The sequence below is a fragment of the Bubalus bubalis genome, chromosome 23 (assembly GCF_019923935.1).
Source record: "Bubalus bubalis isolate 160015118507 breed Murrah chromosome 23, NDDB_SH_1, whole genome shotgun sequence".
In the NCBI taxonomy this organism is placed as follows: domain Eukaryota; kingdom Metazoa; phylum Chordata; class Mammalia; order Artiodactyla; family Bovidae; genus Bubalus; species Bubalus bubalis.
In genome coordinates, this window is record NC_059179.1 from 32974985 (window position 1) to 32988052 (window position 13068).

Genomic DNA, 13068 nt, shown 5'->3' on the forward strand with positions numbered 1-13068 from the left:
AAAAAACTGCTTTTCAGTGATTCCTGAGAACACGAATTTTTTTTTAGGCTTTTGGGGACACTGATTGAAGGGGTTTTCCTTGGAGAACTTCTTATCTTGGAGCCTAAACGGAAACTGAAGCACGCACCCAGCCCAACTTCCGGAGGATCAAGATCGCGACGAACAACCAGGAAGCTGTCGGCCTGGGAGCTGTCCCCAGTTCTCTGCTCCTCTCTCTAGGGAACTTTCCGGGTCCTTACACTCTGATTTTCTTGCCCCGCGTGACCTCAGCTCCGTTCTAGGCTCCGACCCGGGCCGGCCACTCCGGAACCCGCCATGTCGTCCGACTTTGAAGGCTACGAGCAGGACTTCGCGGTGCTCACGGCAGAGATCACCAACAAGATTGCAAGGGTCCCCCGACTCCCACCTGGTAAGGGCGCTTCCTAGGCCGGGCGGGGGTGTCCTGGAGAGTTGGGAGGCTCCGATGTGTACGATGGAACTCTGCCTGAATGTCTCTTAGGCGCGAGCCTGGAGGATGAAGCAGTGTCGGGGCCTCCGGGAGGAATGGTTGAGTGGGTTGAGGGTAAGGGGAGGATCCAAGCTGGGTTGTGGGGTGCAGAGCCTTTGGAATCGGAAGCTTTTTTTTTTTTTTTTTTGAGTTCTTATCTGGACTCCACCACCTTTTTACTCGTATAACCTTGGGAACGTTTCTCTGAATCTTGGGAACGTTTCTCTGAGTCTTCGTTTTGGTTGGGTTTTCTGTTACTTTTGTCTGTGAAATACAGAGATGTGAGAGTATTCAACGAGAATGAATTAACGTACCAAGGTCATGAGTCTGCACCATACAGCAACGTTGTTTTGTTAGTAACGATGTTATTACTATAGGCGGCAAAACAGGGTTAAGAGCAGTGGTGCCTGGATTCAAATCCCAGCCCTGCCACTTAGAAGTTGTATATAGGCAAGTTTCTTAACCTCTTTCAACTTTTATTTCTTGGTAAAATGGAAAGAATTGTGCATCTCTCATGTGAAGATTAAATGACTTAACATATTTAAAGTCCGTTTTTTCATGTTAGCTGCTGTAATCATTAGTATTTTTCATAGCACCAAGCCCATTTATTTTTTTCTCATCCTTCTTGAGAAACGATGTGTAAAAAATGGTACAAAATAATTTTTTTCACTTTTAAAATCCCACAGCTATCATTCAGAAGAATTTTTGTGTTTTAGCACATCTTATTTTAAATGCTGGACTGTCAACTATGTGAAGGTGGGAGCTATCTTTGATTTCCTTGGCATTTACTTAGAAGGAGCTCAGGGAAATGAGCAGATAGGAAATGAACAGATACACAAATATGATATCATGTAATTTTCATCTGTAGGACATTGTTTTAGGATTTGTTTTCTCTCAATACAGATTTAATTTGAGTATTTAGTTGCAAATAAGATTGCTATTCGGGGACTTAGCTGTGGTAGGGAAATTGAACCATCTACCTTCACTTTGTGGTGTAAAGTTTATCTGTGAACTGGTAGTCAACTTCATTGTTTCACCTTGTCAGTCAGTCCTTGATGCCAGCAATAATTTCTCGTAGACCTAAGTTGTAATTCCTCTGTTCCTTTCCCCGCCTCTCCCCAAACTTATGTGTTTATAAATAATTTTCTTCCTTTATTTCTTTATTTTTCTCCCCACCCCCCACACCTATTTTCTATTAATAGGGACATTTGCTTGAAGCCAGGATCTCTGAACTTACACCCCACTCATCTCCTGAAGTCCCAGTTAGTTCTGGAGAAGGTGGAGGATGATGTCTTAAAGAGGTGTATGAGTCCAAGTGAGGGAACAAGAGGAGAGAACCAAGGTAGCATATACCACGGAGCTCTGCTGCCTGGGAGATTGTTGTGGCGAAAGTGGCCGATGGCCTCATCACTTCATGATACATCACCTCGCCTCTTCTCTTCAGTTCTGCTTTCCTCCACCACCCAAGATCATCTTGATTTTTGTTGTCATTATTGTCGGAGCCTACTTCCTTTGACTTCAGTCCCAGAACCTCAGAATATCAGGATTCATGGTTTCTGTGGGATTTTTGCTGTTTTTTAATTGTCAGAATTATAGCTGAGGAAACATTTTTTGTTTGGGCTAATAGCTTTGGTATTGAGAAGCTATGCTATAAAGTAACAAAGTCGTTCCTAGGTGCAAAATTGTAACAGCCAATTCCAAGAAAACAGATTTGTTACAATTGTTGTTGTTGTTGTTGTTGTTTTCTTACCTTTATATTTTAATGTGACCATTCTTACCACATAGAAACCTTTGAATTAAGTAACTTAAAAATAAAGACCTCGAATTTCTACAGCTACAGTGTAATGTAAGGTCCAAAGAAGCGGCTTCATGAGAATTGAAAGGAGACTATAGCTGGCACTGGAAAAATGCTTACTAACTTGAATAATTAAATGCTAGTAATTCTTAAAAATACTGTGGTTTCCCTCTTAATAATTATTTGTACTTGCTCATTTTATAATCTGTTTCTTGTTGATAAATAGGGAAAGATGAAAAATATATCTTTGTAGTTATGCATTTCAGATGTATATCTGTGGACAACAGAAATTGATTATGTGCAACCATGCAAAACTAGTATGATTAAAAATAATTATAATCTCTTCCTGGCATCATTGGTGGTTGACCCAGAAATTACTTAAGAAGGTTAAAAATTGGAGCAAAATTTTCAGCCAAAGCAGTTTAGTCCCTGAAATATTAACTTACTGAAATGAAATTAGAGTAAACTGGATTGATTGCAACTAACTTCATTCTCTGCTGTGCATGTACAATGTGTTAAAGTGTTACTTCCAAGAGAATAGAAAAGATTAAATATTTTAGAACTTCAAAAGGAAATTTGATTACTCTGTGGACCAAAAGATAGATCAGTCTCTTCTTAAGTAATATTCTTATGGCACTATATTTGAGCTTTGATTTTAATGATTTGTATTCTGGAGTAAAGTCAGGAAAATGGATGAGTGAAAACCATCACTAATACTAATTGTGATGTTCCTCTTTCTCTGATGATGTGTTGTAAGAGGGGGAGATACTTTATAGAGGCGGGAATTCCATGCCATCAGGCAGGCTTCCTGAAGGATCTTAAACAAAAGGTTTCTTTGCAGTTGGTTGCTTATCTCACCATGTACAGGGAGAAAAATGGTCTGTTGTGAAGCCTATCATTTTGTAGCTGTAGTCAGAAATACCAAGAAAGGCATTATGGTAACTTGGTTACAGTTCACAGGTGGCATCAGATCTGTTTAGAATCCCAGCTCTGCTGCTTATTAGATGTGCAACTTGGGCATGTTGCCTGGCCAAAGTCTGCCTCCTCCACCTGGAAAATTCAGCGTGTGTATGTGTGTGTGTGTGTTGGAGGCAGGGTGTGTGTATAATAGTTTCACCCTTACAGTGTTGTAAAAGTCTGATTTTGTTGTTGTTCAGTTGCTGAGTTGCTACTCTTTGCAACCCATGCAGTGCAGCACACCAGGCTCTTCTGTTCTCCACTATCAACCAGAGTTTGCTTATTGAGTTGGTGATGCTGTCTAACCATCTCATAACTGTTAGTAATCGCCCTTCAGTCTTCCCCGGTAGCATGTTGAATCTTCCAACCTGGAGGGCTTGTTTTCCAGTGTCATATCTTTTTGCCTTTTCATACTGTTCAGGGGATTCTTGAGGCAAGAATACTGGAATGGGTTGCCATTTCCTCCTCCAGTGGACCATGTTTTGTCACAACTCTTCACTGTGACCCAGCCATCTTGTGTGGCTCTGTGTGGCCTGGCTCATGACTTCACTGAATTACGCAAACCCCCATTGCCACAACCTAGTTGTGATCCTTGAAGGGGAAAGCATATAATACCCTAGCACAGCTTTTCCTCCCTTAAGAGAGTGCACGGTAAGTTAGCAACTACTGATACTGCAGTGGTGAAGACAACAGCTGTAGGCTTAGTCAGCACCTAGCTTCTCAGACTTTGTGACATTAGTTGAACTCTTAAAGCAACATTGGCCTCAATTTTGTTTCCTTTCTGGGCTAGACTAGAGTGAATTTCTCTTGATGAGCACCTGCATTTGAAGGGAGATGTGTGATGGGCACTTTAGGATCCAAACTTGGAATTGGACTCTGAATTCAGGATAACAGGGAGGAAGTCAGGGAGAGCAGTGGAAGTGGTGGGGTGAGATAAGTGTCTTTTCTGGAAGGAAATGCTTAGTCTAGCTAATTGATTATGCCCCATCCCTGGAGGCTTTTGGGCACTGTCTAGACATGGCCATGTGTGGAAGAAGCTGTAACATTCATCCATGATTCTCTCTTGCCTTTGCAAAGTGATTGTAATAAGAGAATTCAGAAAAGTCTGCTTTTATTTATGAATAGTGTGGTTTGCTTTACATACATGTGGTTCTGGAGCTGTAATGATGTGTAACTGTTGAGCACTTGAAATGTAGCTGTTGCCCTGTAGTGAAATGACAATGTTTTTAGTATTAATAAATTAAAAAAATATTAAAATGAATTTCTTCTGTTTTTTTTCTTTTTTAACTTTTTGAAATGTGGCTACTAGAAAATTTAAAATTCTGTTATGTGACTTGTATGCATTATATTTTTGTTCTATAAAATTAGAGTTGAAGAGATGGTTCCAGACCTAATTCAGGAACTCAGGTGCAGAGTGAGTTGAAGTAGGGTGGGTAGGACTTGAGTTAGGCACACTCACGCATATCCACATTCTAATCCCTTAAATGATTTAGTTAACCTGAGTAATAGCCTTGGGCTACCCAGGTGGCTCAGTGGGTAAAGAATCCACCTGCAATGCAGGAGATACAGGAGACACAGGTTCCGTCCCTGGGTTGGGAAGATACCCTGGAGGAGCGAACGGCAACCCACTCCAGTATTCTTGCCAGGAGAATCCCATGGACAGAGGACCCTGGTGGGCTGCAGTCCATGGGGTCACAAAAAGTTGAACATGGCTGAAGCAGCTGAGCACGCATACACACGTGTACTGCAAGGGATAGCTTCATTGATTTTTTAAAAAATGTTTAATTTTAGAACAGGTTTAGGTTTACAGAGAAATCACAAAAATAATACAGAGAATTCCTGTGTAGTCCACGTCCAGTTTCCTCTATTGTTAACTTCTTATATTAATATGATACATTTCTTGCCGCCAGTGGACCTGCGTTGCTACTTGTTATTAACTGAAGTCCATACTTTATCCAATTTCCTTCATTTTTTTCCCCCAATCTAGTGTCTTTTTACTATTCTAGGGTCCGGTCCAGGGTACTACAAATCATTTGTAGTAGTCATGACTCCTCAGGTTCCTCTTGGTTGTGACAGTTTGACAGCCCTTTCTTTGTTTTTGATGACGTTACAGTTTAGAGGAGTACTGACCAACTGTTTTATAGAATGTCCCTCAGTTGGGATTTGACAGATGTTTTTCTCATCATCAGACTAGGGTTATAAGTTTTTGAGAGGAAGACCACAGAGGTAAACCACCGTTTTCATCACATCATGTCAAGAATTCACATTGTAAGGGAACTTAGCAGTCTTGATATTAACTTTGACCACCTGGCTAAGGTAGTATTTGTCAGGTTTCCCTACTGTAAAGTTACTCTTTTCCCTCTTTTCCATATTCTTAGAAGGAAATCATATGCATAGCCCACACTTACGGAGTAGGGGATCATGCTTCATCCCCTTGAAGGCTGAGAATTTATGTAAATTATTTGGAATTCTTCTGTATGATTCTTCTAGAGAGATTTGTCTGTTCTCCTCCACTTGTTAATTCAGTCATTTATATGCACAGACTCATTTATACTTTGTGTTGTATTCCAATACCACTTTATTTTGCTGCTCAGATGATTGCAGCTTTGACCATTGGTATTCCTTCCAGCCGGCTTTTGTGTCATTTTGATATATGCCCATCAGTGGGGGTTTTTTCCCTCTCGTTTTCTTACTTTCTGATATTATAAGATACTCCAGAATCATCCTGTGTTTTTCGTATACCAGTCCTTGAATCAGCAGCTGTTTCTCCAAGGAGTCTCTTTCCTTTTATTGAAAAATGGTGTTAGAAACCAAGATCTGGACACTAGGTACGCACACTGGTACTGAGGTTTTATTACTTCTAGACCCTTTTAGCTGACACAGCAAAGAAAAATGTGTGTGTGCTAACTCATGTATATATACTTACTGATAAGGTTTTGTGTATGAGGCCATTTATATAATAAGCTAAACATGAGTTATATTAATGTCTCCAACTCCAGTTCTTTATTCACATGAATCTTTCTAGAATGGGTTTGTCTTAATTATTTCTTTCATAAAGGGAAACTTGCCATTCTAAGTAGGAAGATTTGCCCCAGTCCTCACTGATACAATTTTTCTTTCTTTTTCTCGTTTGTGTGTGTGTGTGTGTGTGTGTGTGTGTGTGTGTAAAATTTGAACAGAATCTGTACTTTAGTTAATAATTCTATATTGCATATCAGTTTCCTGTTTGTTGTTTTTTACAATATAACATTTCTTTATATTCTCAGAATTGGATTAGAAGTTTCAAGCCTCATTCAAAAAATTTTTTTAAATCACTGAGGTAATAAACTTTCTAGACTTTTAGGAGTAATACTAGATGCCAAAATAAATGGAACAACATCAAAGTTTTGGGTGAATATAAATTAGAAATCTAGCATCCTATCCTATTCATACTTGGTCAAACAAGTGGAACCAAAATGTTGTAAATATTTTAGCTAGACAAACATTCATAAGGTTTCTAAAATATATATAGATTATATGTACTATATATATATGTGTGTATGTATGTATACAAAAGCTTTTCTACTACGTTTGATAAAGGCTTGAGAAAGAACAACAAAAAATGAGATAGAGAAGTTGGAAAACATAAACTAAATTAAATGGGAGCACTGAATACGAAATAGAGCAGCCATGTTTAAAAGCAACTGGACTATATGATGATCTTTTACAATTTTTCTTATTCTCTGTGAGTAACAAATGTTGCTGAATTATAAGACTCGTGGGTTCATTCAGTGAACACACAGTGCACGCCCACCATGTACAACGCTCTGTGCTAAATACAGAATTAGGACAAAGATGTGTGGAGAGTGGTCCCTGCCTTCAAGGAGCTGGAAATGAGGCTGAAGGGAACCAATTACTAATGGCCATCAGGGATGCTAGGGTAGAGCACGGAGGTCTAGGAATTCAGAGGTGATAAGATCATGTCCTGGGAGGTCACCTGGAAGGGTAGTGGGATTCAGCAGACGGAAAAGGGGAAAGACTAAATGAGTTGCAGGAAGTGGATACAGTGGGCATCTGCTGCTTCCAAAGGCCCAGAATGCTCTGTTCTATCTTCTGAGAGCATCTCCTCAATTTTCCTTTGAGAAATTCTCTAAACCCAGTCTTGGTGGAACTGACAGGCTGTCATGCCCTGTCCAGGTCAAGAAGAAAATACCTTACTCAAGGGAAGACAGTCAGTGAATTTTCGCCAGAAATTGGAATTTGGACTCTGCTTCTGCAGAGACTGTCAGTAAATTCCTGCTCCCTTGGTTCTCTGTGCCACCAAGGTACTGTCCTCCCTGAGCTTGGGAACTCACCTTTTCCACTGATTCTTTGTTCTTTTTATTCAGTCAGTATTTCGTGTCTGTTTGCAGCCCAAAGGACTGCAACATGCCATGCTCTTCTATCCTCCACTATCTCCTGGAGTTTGCTCAAACGCATGTCCATTGAGTCGGTGATGCTATCTAAACATATCTGCTGCTGCTCCCTTCTCCTTTTACCTTCAGTCTTTCTTAACATCAGGGTCTTTTCTGATTAGTCGGCTGTTTGCATCAGGTGGCCAAAGTATTGGAGCTTCAGCTTTAGCATCAGTCTTTCCAATGACTATTCAGAGTTGATTTCCTTTAGGATTGACTGGTTTGATCTCCTTGCAGTCCAAGGGACTCTCAAGAGTCTTCTCCAGCACCACAATTCAAAAGCATCAGTTCTTCGGCGCTCTGCCTTCTTTGTGGTCCAACTCTCACATCCATACATGACTGCTGGAAAAACCATAGCTTTAACTATATGGTCCTTTGTCAACAAAGTGATGTCTCTGCTTTTTAATATGCTAAGTTTGTCATAGCTTTTCTTCCGAAGAGCAAGCATCTTTTAATTACATGACTGCAACCATCTGCAGTGGTTTTGGAGCCCAAGAAAAGAAAATCTGTCACTGCTTCTACTTTTCCCCCCTCTATTTGCCATGATGTGATGAGACCCTGTGAGTCACCTTGAATTATTCTAATAAATTCTATTTTTGGCTTAGGTTAGCCAGAATCAATTCTATTGTATTCAGCCAAAGAACCTAATTAGTATCTTGAACAAAGGCTTAGCTCAGGGAATAAAATTTGCTTGGCTAGTAATGGATAGCATGCAGTGCACATACTAGAGAGCTAGTAGTTGGAAATACAGTTGGAAAAGTTGCTTGGGTCTGGAATGTGGAGGGCCTTGACTTCCAGGCTCAAATGATTCAACCAGAGCCACATTTCTGGAAGATTAAATGGGGGAAGAGGGATTAAATGGCGAAAGTGAAACCAGCATGGTTGGTAGCATAGCTTCTTTGGTAAATTCTTGTACTCACTGCACCATTTATTCATTTTACTACCATGATTTGAGAACTGATTATACATCAGGCTCAGCACTAGACTGTAGAACTAGGACATGGTTCCTGTCTTCCCAGAGCCTCCAAAGTAGAAGATAAATCAGACCTGTGAGTGTGAGAGATAAATCATGAGGATTATGTAAGAGATACAGGAATTTTCTATAAGAGCCAGTAGTTAATTCTTCTGTTGGGTTAGAAAAAACTTCAAAGAGCTGGTGATTTCTGGGGAGAAATAAATGGGCTGATAGACTTGGAATGGGGGTAAGGATAATTTTTCCAAAAGTGTCTGCTAGAACATGTCTCTCCTAGAATGGAGAGTTGTGGTTGGGTTATAGCTTGATTGTGGTACGATTTGAAGAAATCACATGTAGATATTTAGCACTTCACAAATTAGGAGTAATTCCTCTTGCATCAACTTATTTGAGCTAAAAAGAGTCCAGTAGATGTATTTAATTTCCAGTTTAGAGAGTATATACCAAGTCTCAGCTAAAAACTCTTTCTTACCCAAGATCCCATAACCATAAGTAGATAATGGTTTGGGGTTTAGAATCAGTAGTTGTGACTTCAAATATTTCTTCCATTGCAATCAACTCTTAAGGAGAGCACAATTTTTTAAAGGATGGTAAGATCTTGCTCAGTTTTAGGAATTATTATATGTCACTTTTGGTTTTTTAGTTTGTGGGTTTTTGTTGTTATATATGAATTTTTTTTAATATGTGATTTTTTAAGTTGTACTCATGAGTACATTATTCCCAATTTATTGAATTCATGAGTTTGTAGATTCCTCATGCCACCTCTAAATCTGTTGTTGACACAGTCTCTTCTAAAGAGCAAAATAATTTTTGTTTTTTCTTAAAAATGTTACAGCATCTCTTCAGTACTCTACAGGATTATGTATTTCCAGATTGCCTAGAATCAGTTTCTTACAGTGTTTCCTAACCCACCAAAGAAGGATATGGCCATTTGCCTGATATGCTAATCCTTTACTCTGGTTGATCAAAAAGGAAAAAAAGATATCTAAAAATAGAAGTTTTTAAATATTAAGTTTATCTGTAACCTTAGCAATTCCTTGATGTTATTGTTTGTTTCAGATGAGAAGAAGCAGATGGTTGCAAACGTGGAGAAGCAGCTCGAAGAAGCAAAAGAACTGGTATGTACAGACTTAGTAACATTTAAAACACTACCAGAGCCATTTAACCTGATGCCTTCCTCTAAGCTTCATTTATTCATTGTAGAAATGTGAAGCATACCTGATTAAGCGCTCATGATTAAGAATTCATCAGTGTCTACATTGGAGAGAATTTAATAGCTTCTTGGCATTTTATTCCTCTTAATAAAGGTAATTCATTAAATGCCCACTTGGAATTTTTATCACTTCATAGTACCTTTCATAATAGCTAAAAATAGCTGACCCTGGTTAAAAGTGTATTAGGTACCAGACATGGGTTAAGCATGTTATTTGCTTTATATTATTTAATTTTTACAAAATCTTTATGAGACAGGGACTGTTTGTCAAAAACTGTTAAGGATCGAGCTTTTCCCTACTTGTCCACTCACAAGTGAGCTTATTACCACAATCTCAAGGATGCTGATAGAAGACATTAGATTCCTACGTCAGAGACAAAAGACTTTTATTACTCACAGCAAAACCTGCTGCCAAAATTTCAGCAGGCTTGTGTCAGTTCCCTGAGCCCCAGTTGCCAAGGGGCTGTGCATGTTTGCCTAGAAAAATGCCTACACGTCAGTGGATTATCTTATTGGAGAGAAACACGGGGCCTGGGAAGGATACCGCTTTGTAGCAGCCTGTAAGCAAGCCTGGTCTTTGCCCCAAGGCACACATTGTTTCCGACCCCCAGATTGCTCACTGCCTGGGAAAAGAGTGATCAGGGCCTTGCATTCTTGGTGTTGCAGCAAGACATGTAGAAGTGTGAGAGATACACAGAGGAACATCATTACTCCCATTTTGTAGATGGGAAAACTGAGGCTTAGAAAGATTAATTAACTTGTCTGTGGTCCCACACCCAGTTAGTGCTTCTGTAAGGATTTGGACTTAGGTATGCTAAACGCAGAGCTTTAACTTAGCCACCACTTTTTGATACTAATAAATTCTCAAATCAAGTAACAAAAAGTATTGAAATATATTGTGTCCTAATTTGGGATTTCAAAGACTGGTATTGCAGGTATGATTCGTCTTGTTCCTGCGTTGTGGTCCTAAATGAGGTGTTGCTTTTCTCCATACTGGAGGGTACCACTTGGTGTTCCTTCAGTACTGATATAGTTACTACAGTTTCCCAAAGTGTGTTTCTGTTAACTGGTGTTGCCTGTTCAAACAAGTTTGCAAACTGTAGCTTAAACAGAATTCTCCAATTATGGGTCTTTTTTTGGTTATTATTGGTTTGGCCAAAAAATTCATTCACGTATTTTCATAAGATGTTATAGAAAAACCTGAATGAATGTTTTAGGCCAACCCAATATTTTTCTGAGCTTCTCTGGTGGCTCAGGAGTAAAGAATCCGCCTGTAATGCAATTCAGTGCATGAGACGTGGGTTCGATCCCTGGGTTGGGAATATCCTCTGGAGAAGGAAATGGCAAACCACTCCAGTATTCTTGCCTGGAGAATCTCATGGACAGAGGAGGCTGGCAGGCTGCAGTCCATGGGGTTGCAAAAGAGTTGAACATGACTGAGCAACTAAACATTGACAACAGCGATATTTTTCTACAGAACTTTCTTAGACTCTTAAGTTGCCTTGCGGCATGATGAATGTCTCCAAAGGACTCTAAGGGGTGGCACTCCAAGCTAATTTGCCTGAGGAGCAGGGCCATATACAGCAGGCCTGCTGCTCAAGACAGGTGGGGGGTTCTGAGGAGTAGGTGATTGTGGCTCCCCATTACACCACAGACACTTCCTTTCATGTCTATGAGTGCTCAGGCAGCAAGTTGCAGAGCTGCTGCTCCATCTTGCCCATCTCCAGTTCTTTTCTAACTGTCAGAACGCCTGTGCATTCCATACCCTGTAAAAGTGAAAGTGAAAGTCACTCAGTAGTGTCCAACTCTTTGTGGCCCCACAGACTGTACATTCCCTGGAATTCTCCAAGCCAGGATACTGGAGTGGGTAGCCTTGACCTTCTCCAGGGGATCATCCCAACCCAGGGATCAAACCCAGGTCTCCCACTTTACAGGCGGATTCTTTACCAGCTGAGCCATTAGGGAAGCTGAAGAAGACTGGATCTTCCTGACCCAGAAATCGAACTTGGGTCTCCTGAATTACAGGTGGATTCTTTACCAGCTGAGCTATCCGGGAAGCCCACACTCTGTAAGAGTTACTTCTAATCTCACTGTCTCTGCAGGAGCAGCTTTATTCTAACTCCTCAGACTCGCATGTTTGCTTCTGTTTTGAAAGTTGTTTTTTGTTTGTTTTTTTCCAAATTCTTTTCTCTTTCCTTCCTTTTTTACAATCAACTGTTTTCCTCCGGCTTCCTGGCCTTCATGTACGAAGACTGAACTTCTGTACGCCATAGCTGCCAACCGAGATGCTTCTTCCTTCTGGTTGGTATGCTCACCATGCATAGTGCGTGCTTACTCACTCAGTCGTGTCCGACTCCTTGCAAATCCTTGGACTGCAGCCCACCAGTCTCCCCTGCCCATGGGATTCTCCAGGCAAGAATACTGGAGGGGGTGTCATGTCCTTCTCCAGGGGATCTTCCCAATCTTCCCAGGGATCAAACCTGGGTCTCCTGCATTGCAAGCAGATTCTTTACCACTGAGCCACCAGGGAAGTACAAGTGGTCAATTCTTTGGATCTTGGGTTAATTTCTTAGCTTGTTGTTAAGTTCTTAGTAGCAGGGTTTTTGTTTGTCTTTGCCATCAAAATGTATGTTTCAGTTCATTGGTTTGCCTTTTGGAGACACTGATTTACATGATGATGTTAGAAAGCTTCTTTCCTAATAACCAAAGTTTCACTATACCAATAACTGTAAAACATGGTTATACCCCTGTGGAACTTAGGGTCATCTCCAGTTGTTACTAATATGAAGAGTTTTGTCTTAGATAAGTGTTTCTGTTTGTTTAACATGTCTAGGCAGCTGACTTAATTCTGATGGCATCCTTATTAAGGACACACATCATTATATACTGTGTTTTTGATGAGGACCCTAGGAAAAGAACTTCATTATGATTTTACTTGTTAGGATTAGTTGTATTTCTGCTGAACAATTTGTATTAATCTCCTGGACACTGCATGTCTCATAATTACCGTGTCTTCCAGTTGACACTGGCTATGTGAATGTTGTGATAATATAAAACTAGTAGTATTACTCTTGTTTCTGGTTTCATTTCAAGTGTTTGTTGTATGTTTCCTTTTTCTTTGTCTTCAGTTCAGTTCAGTTCAGTTCAGTTCAGTCGCTCAGTCGTGTCCAACTCTTTGTGACCCCATGAATCGCAGCACGCCAGGCCTCC

At 40.2% G+C, this 13068-nt stretch overlaps 1 protein-coding gene across 12 annotated transcripts in view; it reads left to right on the top strand.

The window, feature by feature from the left end:
* The first annotated feature begins 2 nt into the window (after positions 1 to 2).
* Positions 3 to 13068, top strand: part of VTI1A (vesicle transport through interaction with t-SNAREs 1A) — a 383913-nt gene continuing 370847 nt past the window's right edge. For 10 of the 12 annotated variants that reach the window (XM_044935242.2, XM_025274367.3, XM_006043956.4 and 7 more), the window contains exons 1-2: positions 3 to 409; positions 9705 to 9763. In XM_044935242.2, the coding sequence (XP_044791177.2) occupies positions 316 to 409; positions 9705 to 9763 (153 nt within the window). In that variant the 5' untranslated portion in view covers positions 3 to 315. The remainder of the gene's footprint in view (positions 410 to 9704; positions 9764 to 13068) is intronic. The other 2 variants (XM_006043957.4, XM_025274371.2) reach the window with 1 other exon arrangement.